This window comes from Rhipicephalus sanguineus, unplaced genomic scaffold (assembly GCF_013339695.2).
Source record: "Rhipicephalus sanguineus isolate Rsan-2018 unplaced genomic scaffold, BIME_Rsan_1.4 Seq451, whole genome shotgun sequence".
Lineage (NCBI taxonomy): Eukaryota > Metazoa > Arthropoda > Arachnida > Ixodida > Ixodidae > Rhipicephalus > Rhipicephalus sanguineus.
The window spans coordinates 20,107-37,234 of NW_023615281.1; the positions used below are offsets into that span (position 1 = coordinate 20,107).

The following is a 17,128-nucleotide window of genomic DNA, read 5'->3' on the forward strand; positions in this document are numbered from 1 at the left end:
CAGAAGAACTAACACCACTGCAATCGCCGTCGTGAATAGTGACGTCATTCTGGTCGTCTGCCAGTTGCGCTCATTGGAGCTACGGTTTTGGTTTCGCCAGTGAATTTGGTTCAATTTCATTGCTCCGCAATAATTACCAGAGGCCGATTTCTCAAGATGTCAAAGCGGCAATGGTCTTTTCGCCGGAAGGACCGCAATTCTCCCTTTTGACTCGACCGCGTCTCTCCGCTAATTAAAAAGCTAATTAATTTATTTTGTTTAATTATGGCGTAATTGGTGTGTCTAGTCATTTCAAGATGTCTCCCACCACAGAAAAAGTAATTATGAAGGCAGCGAGCAAATGCTTCAGTTCCCTTATTTTTGGCGATTTTTGGACACATTTACATTCATTTGCATCCATATATGGGAGTATACAGCAATATATGAGCCTTTATATGCATATAAATACACTCATATATGGGATTATATAGCCTTATAAGTGCCCTTATATGCATATCAGTACAGCCATATATGGCAGTACATGACCTTATGTGAAGCCGTATATGGCAGGTTATGGCAGTATATGGACTTATATGAACACTTTTATATAATTATATAAATTCATATATGGCCATATATGACTTTATATGTCCCCTTATTTGATCATATACGTCCGTATAATAAAACATATCTGGCCTATGGCATTAACGAAAGGGAGTATTCTGTTTCAAGGGTAACTGAATACTCGTTCGATAAACTTAGATGAGAGAATAATTGTGACTTAAGATCTCTGACGCTCAAATGACAGTCGTTGAGACGTATCTGAGAAAGATTCTTTGGCTGCGGCTGCAATGAATTAAGAGCTTGTTCCTCGATGTATTTCATTGTTATATTTGCCATGGCGACAGACATGGGACAGGGTTCCAAATTGTGAAACATTATGAGAAAGTTTGCATATTCAGCGAACACAATGCATTGTGATAAGGCAAGAAGAGAGTGTTCGAACCATATGTATTTGGAAGGGCCCAAGTGCTTCAAATGCTTTTCTCTTTCTTTTTTCTTCAAGGATCGATAGTTACCTTGATTCGGTCCTACCAATTTGAATTATGTTAGACCCCGTTTTCACTTCAAAAGTGGCGCTAATGGTAAGAGCGTAATATAATGGCTTTAAGCGGTGGCAAGGAGAGCGTACATTATTGACTATGTAAAGTAAAACCAAACGTGCTCCATGACGGACCCAATTCGTATACATAAATCTCAAAGATTTTAAGAAAAGTAACGAGAATGCCGCCGGCATCGCAACAGGGAATGTTCATCACGCTTAAGCGGTTTCGTTTCCATAGCGAATAAGGCCACTGAATGTACATGAAAACGCTTGTTATTTCTATGAAATGAGTTTTATGACGTAGAATTTGAAAAGTTGCACATTCAAGGCAAAACCAACATATATTTATTGCGCACCTTCGTCGTCGCGCCATTAGTGCCATTAAATCACGCCATGTGACACCGACAATTTAATGGCTTTTGGTACTTGATATCTTAATCTCAATTGCATTAGAAGCGTCCAGTGAACCAGATAATTTGCATGTGTGCAGGTAAGTGCATTTGATTTGGCCGTATGGACCGGATAATAACGTTATAAACGGTAAACAACACTGCGAACTCTTATTCGGGACAAACATGTATGTAGCACTGCGTACAGAGCTGGAGATGAGCTGCTATACGTAATACTTTTTGATGTCACATGCACTGTGCACCGAAGTCTGTGGTTAAGTCATGCGGGCATTATCATTGTACACGGCCCCTTCTAGCCTCCCCGAGGATCAAATAAATGAAAGAGAACAATAGCCTGTTTCGAAGATTCCGAATATCTCCCTGCTCTATTGCGGTAATCAGGGGGAAAGCAAAGAAGAGGGGTCACACTGACGACCGTGAAGCATCTTCCTTTCGTCCAAAGCTGCTTCACTGGAAGTGAACGCAGAGCCACAGAACATGCGCTTGCGCTCTTTCAGTTTAGGAGTAGATGAGTGAATACAACACATTTATAGAGTAAATGAGGGAAATTCGACTGGAACCACCTCTTGAATTGAAATGACGTCAACAAGGCCCGTGAACGTGTACGTGGGATTCTCGGTGATAATGACCGTGAAGCAGTTATGGGGGGGGGGGGGGGTGACAAACCCTCGCCCCCTCGGGCGCCACTGCTCTTAGGTAATTCTATTTTTAAGGTTTTTCTTTACGCGGCCGATTACTTAATTCTTTGTAGTGCTGATGACTTTGAATTCGTGGTTACTCAGTGAGCGAACAATTTGAATTATATGAGGATGCCTGAACTTTACTAAAGAATTGCCTCAGAATGATGGAATACAATTTCTAGACATTTCCTTAACGTGTTAGAGAACCACTTATGCTAGCAATATCCTCCATCTTCAGAACCGCGGTTAAAGTTCTCGTCGAAGCATTCTAAGGTTGTAAAAAACGGTATAGCCATGTCATGTCTTAAATCTTCTTTCATCAAGTCGTGTTAGCACAAAATGAGTGCCAGCTTTTTAACGCACAGGATACGCGTCTTTTAGGTGTAGGTTATCCTCGAGTGGCAGTGGCTACTGTCGCTCAACGCTTAAAGAAGTCCTTTTTGTTAAGCGCGAGCATGGTTGCAGAAAGTACTGGTAACACGCGTGTCGTCGGTATTCCTTACATTCATCGCTATCTCGTTGATGTTGCTTTTACGGCTGCCCAATAAGCTAGGCAAGATATGCGCCGCTGTGCAAAGAAAGAATGAGCGGGTAATAGAATGAGCGGGGAATGAGCGGGTAAAGAAGCGGACTGACATTTTTTACGTAAAACACATCAACAAAATCACTGATTGCCGTACGGGTGGTGTATAAGGTTCCTTTTAGCTGCGGCCGCTTCTGCGAAGAAAGACGGGTCGGTGTAACCGATCATTGAAACATAAGATGTCGCTAACCGGAGGCTCACTGTCTAATCTATCTTTACATTGTCGTGAGTGTAAGTACATGCCTAAGTTCGATGAATGCGCAGTTTTGTGCAGGCACAGGAATGAAGAAATGGGTCTGATATGGTTGAGGCATGGTATTGATAATAGGGAAATAGCGCATGCGTGAGGCAACCGTCGATAAAGTTTCATAAAGATGAAATCAATGCCTGACAGTCACCTCTCACGAGACCCTTACACGTGCCGGATCAATAGGTTCGCCTCTTGCCTGGGCATGCGCAGATAAGTTTTCCTGTCTACTTTCTTTTCCGTCGCTGTGCACCCTTTCAGTTAGTCGGCGTTTGTGTTGCCCTGACTTTCTCTTGTGTCCGCGTTGCACGCTCAGTCCTTTAACCCTTTGTGGGGCAGTGGGACTCATATGTCCCACTTTTTTTTTTTGCCTTGTTCTAATTTTTTAGACAAAACCACTGAATCGATTGGTTTCAAACTATTAGTGCGACCGCATGGATGTCCTAGAGAGCGGTTTTGGTAGTGTTTTTATGGTATTATCAAGGGGCCCGCCCATACTCGGGTTCTAAACGAACCATTTTTTCATCCTTTTTCATCAGAATTTGGCACGCTCTCCACCCGAAGATCAGGAGCGGTACGCTTGGAAAGTTTATTTCGTACTTAAGAGTTCCTAAATGTCTATTATAGCGACTTCACTCGTTCCACCCATACAGTTCCTCAAAATTTGGCAATGCAGAATTGACAACCTTTCAGTGATATATTTCCGAAGCGTAGCCAGTCTAACATTGTGTGCAACTGATTGCGGTATCCAATTTTCATACTGTTTCACGCAGGAAAGTCTTCCAGTGGAGGAAGCAGGTGAGCTTCTCCACGGACAAAAATTAGACTGTTGCAGGCATGTCCAGTACCCACATGTGCTGCTCGATTTGCCGTTAGCAAGTGGATGTAAAGGATACCTAGTTGAGTTTTAACGCGTAGCGTTAAGAGTTTCGCAGAAATTCGGGTCGGCGTCGTGGTTGTGAGCGAAAGGTCATCTAAAAAAAAAAAAATTGCCGGAATGAAGAGGCTCATCAACTCGCTTCAACTCGTGCCCACACGAGCGTGACTGCCACGAAATTTGATGCGCGTTTAAAAACGCTCGTCTGCTGAGACGCCGACAGCTCCTAAGCAGCCCGCAGACCAGCCTAGTCTTTGCCAGAGCGCTTTTATGTAAGCTAAGGGTTGGCTCTGCAGGCGCGCGAACCTTTCTACCGACAAGGGGTGTGGACAGTCCGTGTTATGTCTTGTGCTTCGTGAAAATGCTTGAGCATCTTCTCAGAGACTGCCCGCATTCGCTACGCATCGGCCATGGGACCAAGGAATGTAGACTCACTGGTCTCAAGTGTTGCGCCATGATGATTTCCCGTTTCCCGAGGGTGTGCTGCTACCAGACATCGAGCCCTGTTCATGAACAAAACACATGATTTCGTCTGTGGACGTCTCGGTGTTGCTACTTATTTTTGCTCCGTGATTCGTTCCATCTCCATAACTGCCCTCGCCCGACGGAGTCGCAGGCGTTGGCCCTCCAGGCGGGAGCTGCCACCTTGCTCCGGGTGTTTGTGTATGCATGTCAACTATAATAATAATAATAATAATAATAATAATAATAATAATAATAATAATATAATAATAATAATAATAATAATAATAACCAAGGGAGAGCTTACTTGCACCTCAATAACTCGGGTGACCTGAGCAGAAGCGTCACGCATGGTGCCATTGGTAGAGCGGCACGGGGCCCCAGTGATAAATGCGCACACCCAACATTACCAGGATAACGATACATATTGTCACGTGGTCGTGACGTCGAGGAAGGCAGCAGTCAGCACGTCGAGATGAAACTTTATTAGGCCGAACTTGTGGCCGAGAAACTGAAAGCTACAGCAATACTGATAGCGGCGAACAGAGCGTCGACCGTCGATCAACTGACAAGCGGTCAGCGCGTCGGCTTTTATACAGGCGCTATGGAACTTTCCAGCAATATCATGGTGGCGGCGTTATCTCTCGACAGAGCTGGAACATTCTCGTGCGGCGCGCAATCTTAACAAAACGATCTACTAAAATCGTGAAGCTTCTCGAACCACTGCTTCGCGGCCAGCGTCGAGCGTTGATAACCGTCCTTGCTGGTCAAACTCGAACACATCAAAATAAAAGAAGAAGCGGGCGTGGCAATATGCAACGCCAGGCAGAACGCTGCCTTTCATTCAAATTGAACAGCGGTAGTCTGACGTCACACGTGACGTTTCTGTTCAGGTCACATGACCCTGTGCTGTTGAGGTCCAAGTATACACTCTGCCGGTATGGAATGAAAGAAGAGCAATTTTGAACGAGTTATGCTCACCTCCAGGGGCGTAGCCAAGGGGGGGGGGGGTGGGGGGGTTCAAAACCCCCCCCCCGAAATTTTTCAGTTTTGCTTGCGTATATATGCACGCACACATACAAACGCACGCACGAACATACATAAAGTATGGTTGAACCCCCCCCCCCCCCCCCGAAAAAATTTCGGCTACGCCCCTGCTCACCTCCCAAGAGATACCGATGTGGTTCCAATATGGTTTGTAGAATAATCGGTGTAACTTAAAATATTCTCAGTCACTTGCCCGAACAATCCCCGCCAATATTACTCATCCGCCCCCCCCTTATCACGTTTCCACCGTCTCGATAAAAAGCCTCGCCTCTTTGTTCCAGTAGCAGAAAGTTGATGTCTTTTCCTTCTTTCTTCACGACGCGCTCTCCACGCCATTTATTCGTTCAAGTAGAATAACGTCATTAATCACCATATAGCTAACGTGGATGAAGCTCATTTCAAAAACGCCGCGGGTTCTTTTTGAAGGCTTTATGCTAGACGGGAAAACCGCGCGGTGCGTTCCATCTTTCTGACAAGATAACGCAGCAGCGCATATAGTTGGATTTCTGTTTTGTTACTGCATGCACGTAGTTGCACGAATCGAGGATGCTGCCAGCAAAAGTACGAGCCACCCGAGCGCGGCTGTGAAAGTTTCCGTTGTGCATGTTACTCGACAACCTCACTTTGGACATTGCAATGGACGCACAATGTCCTTTGTCCGAGGGGTGCGTAAACGCAGAATTTTTGCGGCCGTTTCTAGAACGCTGCATCGACATGGCGTCTTTCCGGTATTTTTCAGTGTCTGCCTCAGCAGGCAGCACCGGCGACCGCCGAAGCGCGAGTATGGCATAAAATTTTCGCCAAATCGTATTTTGCTCATTGCTTTAAGTCCTCATCTTGCCAAGCCAGTGAGGTGCTCACAGCTCTGCTTTGACCTGCAGCCTTACGCGGCTTAGTGAAGCTGCACAAATTTTTTTTCTTTGTATGTGTGCTTCTTGTCGACGCAATAGGAACCGAAGAGGTCGAATGCTTTTTCGTAATATATGAATGCCATGTGAAGGCTCTTTTTTGTGTGTGTGTCCGGCATATTCTCAAAGATTTGACTATCGCATGAAAGTGATCCGCGGTAGAGTACCGTTTCCTGAAGCTAGCTTGCGCTCTAGGTTGATTAAAGTCAAGTGTGGCACTTATCCCATTCGAAGTTCTTGAGTATTTCCGCAATGCTGAAAGACGGCTGATCAGTCTGCATTTCAAGCCTTTCGCGTATGCTTTTTTTTTTTTTTTTGTAGTAATAAAATACTGGCGTTTTTCCTAGTAGAAGGTACGTTCGAATTTTTAAGGCATAATGTGTAGAGTGTCGCAAGCTTCTTAAATGTGAAATCTACTTCGTCTTTGATGAAATCGGTTGTTATGCTCCGGCCACTTTCCAGCGGGACATGCCTCGTAGGGCCTTTCCGACGTCATCGATTCTAAATGCGTCAGCATTTCTATATGCCGACTCAACGAGACAACTGTGCGTCCGTCCATCACGTGAGAAGACCGCCGCTGTAAAGAAATGAATGCATCAAACGAAATAAATTTTATTAAATGCTTGCGCATTTAATAAAACATGTGTTTCGTTAACGAAACGGTGGAGTGCGTGGCCGCACTAACACTTTTTCAAAAAACCACGCAGCGCTCTGACGGAACTTTATTGGCTCTTAGAACGTTACAGTTGACTCTGACAATATTGCAGACTGCGAGTAAATAATTGTTCACTCGCTAAACACTCAAATACTATGCGCCGCGTCATCAAGACAGCCGGCGAGCCATCCCTTGTACTGGAAAGAGAGCGTGCTCAAACTGTTTCCTGAAAACACTGTCAAAAGACAAGTGCCACGCTTAAAAGGGAAACGTTTCGGGTTGCCTGGCCGTGCGCATCCTTTTTTGTATAAAAAAAAGAAATGCAATGTGAGAAATGCTTGAAGGACACGTATCCGACATACAGTATCGATCACGCGGTGTATAGACAATACATAATTTAGACAAATGGAAATCATTACCCATCATTTCATAGTTTACTACAGAAGCGACGGCAAGAACATCATTAAAACAAAATAGACGCTAGTGCCTCGTCATCCCAGTTAGTCACTCAGCCGATGCTAAACTCGAGGGTGTTATGCTGCTGAACGCAGTGACCAATTACAGCGTTTTCGGGTGGAAATGCAAAAGCAGTTGTATGAGGTAATACAAGCAGCGTTCTTATAACATTGCTAAGGCGAATTCCTCAGCTTACGTGGGCGGCGCTTAACTGATCGGTTCCAGACAGCTCACGTAGACCGTATCCGCTGCTGCGAAGACACCATTTCTTACAGGTATCTTTAAAATAGAGCGTGATGCTTGCGCTCAAGCTCATGCGGGAACATTCCCAGCTGCGTTTCCGTGCGATTGAGATATGAAAAGCCGGTCAACTTGTAGCTCTAGGTGCTCTTTAAAGAGCGTGGCGGTCGAACCTCCACTCACTGCCAGGCTCGTTGGTACGCCGTTTCGGCACTACGTCGACTACATGCCAGCCGAGACCTAATCAGATTCTAATAGTTTTTGAGCAATATTTGTTTGTCTAAGAAGATAAATCACATAATGCGCATAAAATGTTTCATGACCGTTGTTTGCGCGCTGCAGAGAGTCTCAGGCATAATTAAGTGACGACCACGGAACCTGCTATGGGAAACTAGCTTTGATACGCGGTTTGCGCGTTTATTGCTGCCATTGCAAAAATAAGATCTCACGGAAGTCGCGCCGCTTGGTACCAAAAACAACGTGCACTCTAAATAAGGGGGTATTTGAGGCATCTTCCTGTCGTCCTTTTTTTTTCCATTATCAACGGGCGCCTTTTCGGTCGCGGACGGCGTGCTGCCATAAGCGTGACATAGCACTTTTAAAAGGAAAGTAGCGTTCCCACAGTTCTCGAGAAAGGAAAGGCAAGCAAGCCAGATCACGACTTTTGTCGCGTGGCAGGAAGACTCCCCAAGTACACCCTTTTTCTTAGAGCGTACACTCTATGAAAAAGTCGAGTACTTGGGGAGTGCCACGTAACAATATTCGTCATCGGGCTTGCTCGCGAACGGCTGATAGCCGCACGCCGTTCGTGCCCGAAAAGCAGCACGCGCGATAGATGGCGATTGTAGATGCGTGGCGGAAATGCTCCCCTAATACTCGATTTTTTTAGAGCGTATCTTTTCCGTCGTCACCATTTTGTGCCGTCATAGAAAAGTAGTGAATATTGCGCAATCGGCAGAGCGCACCTAAGCGAGCATTTGTTGGGCATCACTTGCGAAGTTCGTAGGGTGTGAGAACATGTAACAGGAAAACCCAAGGAGACACACGGCAGAGTGCTGGCTCACACGCTTCACGAAATTTGCAAAAGTATACCACCCGGAGCAGTAGTCGATGTTGCTTTTCACCTAGCTTAGGTGTCCTAACTAAATGTGTGCCCTGCGTAGCGGCACGTACAGTCGTCCTAAGGTATGGAAATATCAGATGAAAACGACGGTGGTCGCCTAAATTTCGTTTGTTTGAACAAAAATGCAGAGCACACGATGAGAAGACGAATGTATTACAGTTGCGCTAAAGCTTTGTTTTTTCACATTACAGCAGTCAGACAAAGCTAGGCCTACCCGACTCTGATTGCGTATCTACAACAATCAATTGTGAATGACTTATAACACTGGAAGATATTATTTTTGCCGTGGTTTTAGACAAATATAGCTGCTCTTACGTTTAATTCACAAGCTGGTATGCGATACAGCTGCTTGATGCAACAATGCAGTCAATGTATCCATTATATACATGAAATATTACAGCCTAACTTAGATGACCATGAAAGTGTATATCGTGGCGTCGGCCTAAGTGCCACCGCCGCTGTTACCACCCGCTAGTTGAAAATAGGAACCAGCGGCAGTGATGCGTTCACACTGTGTGCTTTCACTCAAAGGGTCTCATGATGAGCAACGGTGATAACTATTGAAAAAGCGGCGGGCTGTTTTGAATGTATTCTCTCTGCTCCAGATGCGGAAATCACACTGCGACTCGAATATGCAGCCCTCGGCACCTTGCCACGTCAGCTAATGGCGCTGCTGCGTGTGACAAGCGCAGTTCTTCCATTTGGCGGCGGCATTCTGACAACGCTTTCAGTTATCGCTGTTACGGAATTCCAACGTCTTTCCACTTTTACGTTATATTGTGACAATCACGCAGATGCCCTAATCAATTATATAGTTACACTTCCGCGGTCGTGTTTGTACTATAGGACTCGAGTGAGACGTCAATAGGGTGTGAAATGGTTCTTCACTGCTTAAAAATATTGAGTGCAGGTGCGGTGCCATTTTCAAAAGACTACCATCAGCAGAAGAAAGCAACTCGAAATTCACACCTGTAGCAGAGCGTCTGCTCTCAGAACGATAGAAGCAGCTTGCGCCCTTTGGGAAGTTTTTCTGTACCACAGCAATAATCGTCGTCTCGTGACCGGAAAGAACGCAAAGAAAGCACGCGAGATCGACGACGATGAGCGTTGTGAAAGACGCCCCAGATACGCCACTTTTGTATTGCAGTGTGTTGTATAGAGCAAGCTATCCTTGGCGGATCCTCGCGTGTTAAAAAGAGCAACAAAACCGTAATGTTTCTACAAGGATGCGAATTGGAACACGTCATATTTTCAGAATAGTGCTCGCGGCCGCTTTTTCTTTTTTCATGTTGTACCACGGAGGTGTTTCAAGCTCAGAGATAATCCGACATTCGGAAAAAGCATTGCGCCCAAGTGTTCAAAAGTTGTAGTTTTGCGAGTTGGTGCGCGTTCATCGTAGTGTATTGAAGCGCGCACAGTCAACAAAAAGGATGGCACACACCTTCACAAGCGCGTGTCTGTGTGTACCTTTCTTTCGTGCCGTTGTCGATTATATGCTCATTAGAAAATAAGTATTGGCAGCAAACACGTAGAATTGTCTACCAAAAGCGTGTTGTTGAAAAAAAATGTGGCTCATGATTCAATTATTTTCTATAGAAGTGAATAGGTTTCAGTAACTCCTCTTCGGAAAAGTCCCTTTTTTTCTTTTCACGTTACGGCCCAGCATCCGTTTTTCAGTCATTACCAAACAGCATCACTACGTTTACCACAACAGCCTCAATGCCTCAGCAAATGTACTCATACGTCACGGCGAACAGCGCAAGAAAGCGCGGACAAAAGAGGACACGAGCGCTGTCTTTCAAATGAATGTTTACTGGAAAGCACGTGATAACAAGTATGCATAATCTAAGGTACGATGACGAATTCAACAAAGACGCGTGAGTGGTGATCTTAGGTAAGGAAAATGAACTCCTCTCATCGTGAGACGCAACGTCTGCGCATGCTTTTGTAATACGGAGGGCCTCGGTAATTTCAAGGGTACGCTGCTCTGAATGACTCATCATAATTGTTGAAGAGACAGGTGGACGACCACAGGAATGTCAGTGAAGAGATAATTGAGAGCAGGGGTTACCCTTAAGAGAGTTAAAATGTCCCAAATTGATACAACGGCCACTTCTTTGCCACAAGTTGGTCGGACATTTATTGCAATAAGTGAAGCTTGAGGTGTGTTTGTCGTAGCCTCGATCAACTCGTGCGTCTATATTCAATTCGTCATCGTTATTTAGAGTTTGTAACAGCTGGTGAGGTATGTTCATTTTCTTTCCAATAACCAATTGGTCGAAAGACGGCGATCGTGACGCTTGGTTTCCCCTTCCGTCCTTTCACGCTGTCAACCATGAATTTTATCCAACTCGCCCAATTTGCTATCCTTATTTACTATGGTAATTATAGTTATCTCAAAGGTAACTATTAATGTTTCAACAATTTGTAGTTATCTGCAAGCGCCAAAAATCTCCTTATTAATGCCGCATGATAAGCACTCTCAGGTCAGCACAAGCTAGCCTGTCATGTGGACCTTGTTTTTTTTTTCTCGCGGCCTCGGAAAAATGCAGTTGCAGCCCAGCTGAACGTACGCATTGGCTAACAACGTCACTCTCTTAGAGCAAAACGCACATAGTAGTGTGTTTCGCGGCAGCGTTCAATTCAATAATACAACGTGAATTTGATTTTCCTTGAGGCCCCTACCGAAGTGGATTATGCCTTATTGCGATCTTACTTTAAGAAAAACTTGGACGATTTTTGTCGGCGATATTTGGGAAGCACTGCTTGGTTTAATAAAACCCGTGCAAGTTATGGCCTTTGTGAGCGCAAAAATTACGCAGGCTTTTTTTCTGCTACGCATAACGACATTAAATAAGTTTACATACGGTACTACCACAGGAAGCACTAAATAATTGTGCAGCAATGACAATGTCTTATTGCACCAAGCCCAATAGGGCCTATTGTTTGCGAAGTAGGTACACATGGCTGTAACTGACCCCTCGCAGCGCTACAAGCATCGGAAGTAACAGCTTGCGTGCTACTTCTCCATATTATGTTCGTTGAAACATTGAAAACATTTTCTCTGTGAAGAACAGATGGGCTCGGCAAAATGCGGTCAGCACACGGTGTTCATAATGATGGACTGCATGGCGTCGTCGAAGCAACCTTCACGGTTCACGTGACGCGATCGGCCTCGGAGCGCACACGGTTGGAGACCATCTTCCAGACCACAAAGTAGCCAGCCTGGGCCAGCAAGGTGACCAGGTACTTGTCGCTATGCAGGAACCGAACGCACGTCACAGGAGACGAGCTGACCTTCTGCTCCGTGAACCCCGCCTGCGAGCAAGTGCCGTTGTGACAATATTCAGGGGCCTGCAAAGGATAGCGTTTTATCCGCACACTGGCGGGGAAAAAAACAGATTTCGCAGCCCTGATGCAATCATTGCGGTAAGCAGTTCCGATGCCATGTTCGGACTGCGTTCGAAATGTCGAATAATAATTGTTGGGGTTTTACGTCCCAAAACCACGATATGATTGTGAGAGACGCCGCAGTGGAGGAGCTCCCGAAATTTTGACTACCTGGGGTTCTTTAACGTGCACCTAAATAAGGCGGTAGGAACGTCTAATAAACCTCCTTCCTTTCTTGTTGCTGTTACAAAGGCTCTTGTAATCATTTGCGATGATGATATATTGTGGTTAGTCGCGCAAGGACAAGTGATGGCCAAGGAGCACCACGACATGAATGGTTTGAATTCAGTGGTAGTGTACGGTGGCTGTAAAGGGCCTTAAGAACCTGCGCACTAAATGTGCGTAGAATACATATACTAGATAAAACAATGGGAGTGACGGGAAATTTGCAATGGATTAAAAATCTGTGTCATGCATGAAATCTCTTTAATTCACAAAATCTCCGGCCCTTGCTCACAAAGGCTCTTCTGAGGCAGCAGTGCCTAGTAGTCCTTCACCCTTTTAGAAAGACACGGTGACACGGTACATTATTAAGAAAACGTCGCGGAAAAAAAGAAACGAAAAAAGCTTGTGTGCGAAAACGAAAAGCGTGGTGTGTAGCCACGTGAGTGTATATATCTGTTCTGTGCTTTTGAATGAAATTTCACTTGTGAGTCGGAGCTGTGTTCGTGTAGCAAAAGACTTTTCGTTTTTTCTCTGTCGCGCCGTTTTTTAATAATGAATCCGTACCAACTCGGCCAACCGTCCATCCCCCTTAAAGACATGGTACTTTCGCAGCAGCATTCTCCTGCAGAGAATGTGCTACGAATCTTATGGGCAGATTATTTACAGTGACGTCGTCTAAAAAGGAAAAAAAACTGATTTCTTATCAAACGAACCAATACCTATAAGGACAATGCGGGGTGAATGTGGATATGCTCCCGATAGGCTTTTAAAAAGTTTTTTTCTTTCAGGCTCAACCCATCGACGCTGAAGTAGTATGTCAAGCACAGTCAGCGCTTCCCCGCACCTACTAAAGGTCAGAGTTTCTTCACCAGTCAATAAATAATTATGGTTACCATAGGTGTGTCCTATTCTCAGTCTAGAGAACACGACGTCACTCCGTCTTGATTTCATGGTGGGTGGCCAGTTACCTAAACGAAACGTGACTTAGTAGTGTGAAGTTTGTTGTTTCTTTGGACATACCACAACGCCTCCAGTAGCTTCGGAGTGTGTTACGAAGATGGGGTTTCATGTACACTAGAGGGACAGCTATTATGGAGTCTACAGCTTTTGTACTGACGGATGTCGTAAGCTGGTCAGCCAGCACATTCCCTTCTATTTCACGGTGCCCCGGCACCCAGCACACCACTACATGCTGCTCGGACGCATAAATGACACACAAGTGAGAATACAGCGACACAATTATGAGACTTTTGTGAATTCCAGAACTTTTTAAAGCCTTAACAACGAATAAAATCTGTGTATGTAACTGTTTTCGATATTTCTGATTTCTTGATGCGTTTAGCGGCTGATAAAGTCGCTTGAATCTCGGCTCTAAATATTCTTGTCTGAGGTTGCAGCATGCTGGCATCTGAAAGGATGGGCTGCGTAGAGTACGCCGGAATGAGACTTCGACGAAGCGGTACTAATTCATACCGAATTCATTATATAATCTATATATATATATATATATATATATATATATATATAATATATTATATATATATATATATATATATATAGAGAGAGAGAGAGAGCGCTATGTATGCTTATTACGCAAAACATCTTTGCCCATGCGGTTTATGCGCTTTGGTGAACGTTTTCTTGAGAAAGCTTTGTTCTACGGAAGTCGACAAGGTGGGTCTCCACGAAAGAAAAAAATAAACAGGGAAATTTCCATCCACCGGTTTGTAGTAGAAGGCAATCGTCCGGATTCTGGACGACAGTATTTCCCATTCATTGTGAGGATGAGCGGCGCGAAGAAGTGTGGAAAGGGAGCCCTGAGGAAGCAGGACAGTGAAGAACACGAGCGCTTGCGTTCGTCATTCTCTCGCTTCTTTAGTTCTCCCTTACCCGTATTTCCGCATCTCATTGCTTCCCGCTGCTCGTCTTCCCCATGAGCGTAAACCAACTCGCCCACATCGCCATTCTTCTTCAGTATTCCCCGTCCTACGTATTTATACTTTGTGGGATACCGTTAACTTGAATAGTTAACAGCACTGTGTTTCAGCTTGGCTTTGTTTTAACAGCGGAGTTGTTCTACAGCTGGGCCTGACGACAGACGAGTCTCCGGCTCCCAGATACACCCGTAGGTGACGTAACTGCCTCAGTCACCCCTGTTTTTCGCCTCGCGGCGCACTGTAGCAGGGCCGGGTGCGGCCACACATCCCGTCCTTTGCTGTGCACCTTTACTCTGAAATTAGCGTAATCACGGACACCCACACAAAATAAAAAAAAAACATCACAGAAGATCACACGGGAAGCACAGGAGAACCGCAGCTCCGCTGCTTCTGCGGATTTCACAATGGATTGTACTGGGATAAGTATTTTTATTCTTCTGGAGGGCTTCCGTTTTGAAGTACTCCTAATCACATTTGACACTGTTATTTGACACTTTTCTTCAAGTACTTTAAGCGTGATCAAACGTTTTGGTGATTATTAAGAGAACCAATATGACCCCTAAAAATTACGCGGCATCGCTAAAGTGTCAGCCGAGGCTTTGTGCACGTAGTGCAATATCACGATGGAAATGGTGGGTGCCGGAGCGTGCACCCACAATTTCAACCGGCTCGTGTGACTGTGTGCGCACGCGAGCGAGTGAGCAACCGTGCGTGTGAGCAGACGCTTGTTTTCATTACCTTCGTGTCGGTGCATGGAAACCTGAATATTCTCAGGAAGCCCGCGCGGTCGCCAGCCGCAACGACAGCCTTGTTGTGGGAACGATGACACGTCAGGTTCACGACATCCGTCAAGTGTTCGTTGTCCCAAATTCCTGTCAAAATGACAAAAAGACAATTTTGAACACAAATCCTTCCACGGCACCTACAGTCCCAAGCGATAATGAAAATACCATGTGATCAGAATACATTCGCCCCGACTCTCTCTCTCTTTCTGTGCATGCGTGCTGTGTGTGTTACACGCACACATAAAATGGAGAACCATCCTACTCTCCATTTTTATTTTTCTCCTTCGGTTCTAGAGGCATCACGTAACAACCGCACTCTCACGACTCACTATCTCTTATAATAGCCCAGCCTTAATACAAGGTCGACAAAAGAAGGGGGCGCTTTAAGGGCTCGTTGTTCTTGCTAGATACAATATGAATTGGAACTAACAGACAGGAAAGCCAAGGAAAGTATAGGGGTAGTTCTTTGTAGTAATTATGATGTAAATGTGAAGAAAGTGAAGTGGACGAAAAGATGACTTGCCGCAGGCAGGGACCGCACCTGCGACCTTCGAATAACGCGTCCGATGCTCTGCCCCTGAGCTACGGCGGCGGTGGGCACTCCTACGTTTAGTGCACATATATACACCATAAAGTGGGCGGGAGGATGACCGCCGCCGTAGCTCAGTGGTAGAGCATCGGACGCGTTATTCGAAGGTCGCAGGTGCGGTCCCTGCCTGCGGCAAGTCATCTTTTCGTCCACTTCACTTTCTTCACATTTACATCATAATTACTACAAAGAACTACCCCTATACTTTCCTTGGCTTCCTGTCTGTTAGTTCCAATTCATATTGTATCTAGCAAAGAACAACGAGCCCTTAAAACGCCCCCTTTCGTTTTTCATAGCGAGGGCCGCGTTCTGGCAGACTGGGTGCCTTATGTAGTATGCGAGGTATTAATGGTCAGCTGCCAGCTAGTAAAAATCACGTGCTTCGTGACGCCAGCAGGCAGAAAAGTGTTCCACACCCGCCGTCATGGCTACTATAGCGGCGCTAACACTTCTACGGTTAACGTACATATATACCCTGTAAAGGCGTTTATTGACGGCACTAGGCGACGGTGCACAACGGCGACAGTCAAGACGGGGCGCGGACTCTCAGCACGAGGGGCGTGCTCTCAAAGAAGAGCCGAAGAGGACGACCGACTAGAAGGCGCTCGAGAGGACGACCCATTACAGAGATCGAATGCTTCGCTACAACCCCATAATGTGGACGGGAGGATGACCGCCGCCGTAGCTCAGTGGCAGAGCATCGGACGCGTTATTCGAAGGTCGCAGGTTCGGCGGCAAGTCATCTTTTCGTCCATTTTACTTTTTTCACATTTACATCATAATTACTACAAAGAACTTCCGCCATACTTTCCTTGGTTTTCCTGTCTGTTAATACAAGGAATTATTTGATAATGCTGTAACCTAAATACTAACACATTTTCAGAGAGGAATGTTTTTAGGGATGTTCTAACTTAATTGTCAACAGCCCAGACACGGCTGATTATGTATATCTTAATTGGCAAACACGGATATGTCAAGCGTCACTTACCAACGATGTCTGGATTTAGAGTGCAGGTGAGCTGGTACCAATCGACCTTTGTAACGGTGGGTGATTTCGCCTTCAGGCTATTTACATCCCCTAAAACAATAAAACAAAGTGCATTCTTTTACAAGTCACACAAAACGCGCATGCCAGTCGTAAGCGCACATGTTCTGACCTCGACAGGATGTAATAAAAACTGGATTTTCATCAGACCCCTTGCGCCGCCCGTTGAGACGATCACTTCGTTTGCAAAGTTAAACAGGAACGATAAAGAGAAGTAATTAGCCGTAGCATAACACAGATGCTGCAGGGAGCATCGCACGTCTTGAAGCGTGCTTGTGATTTTTTGCATTGTTTCTTAGAATCTATCTGATACGAGACAGACGTACTAGTTCATTGTCACCGACGATCAACGTGTTGTACATTCCAAATGCCACGATGACGCTCA

The 17,128-nt window shown here is 45.3% G+C and overlaps 1 protein-coding gene across 1 annotated transcript in view; it reads right to left on the reverse strand.

Moving 5' to 3' along the window:
* Positions 1 to 11,396: 11,396 nt before the first annotated feature.
* Positions 11,397 to 17,128, reverse strand: part of LOC119377389 (echinoderm microtubule-associated protein-like CG42247) — a 39,707-nt gene continuing 33,975 nt past the window's right edge. Inside the window, exons 5-7 of the mRNA XM_049411579.1 lie at positions 16,687 to 16,776; positions 15,063 to 15,196; positions 11,397 to 12,090 (exon numbers count right to left, since the gene is read on the reverse strand). Coding sequence (XP_049267536.1) covers positions 11,929 to 12,090; positions 15,063 to 15,196; positions 16,687 to 16,776 — 386 coding nt within the window. The 3' untranslated portion in view covers positions 11,397 to 11,928. The remainder of the gene's footprint in view (positions 12,091 to 15,062; positions 15,197 to 16,686; positions 16,777 to 17,128) is intronic.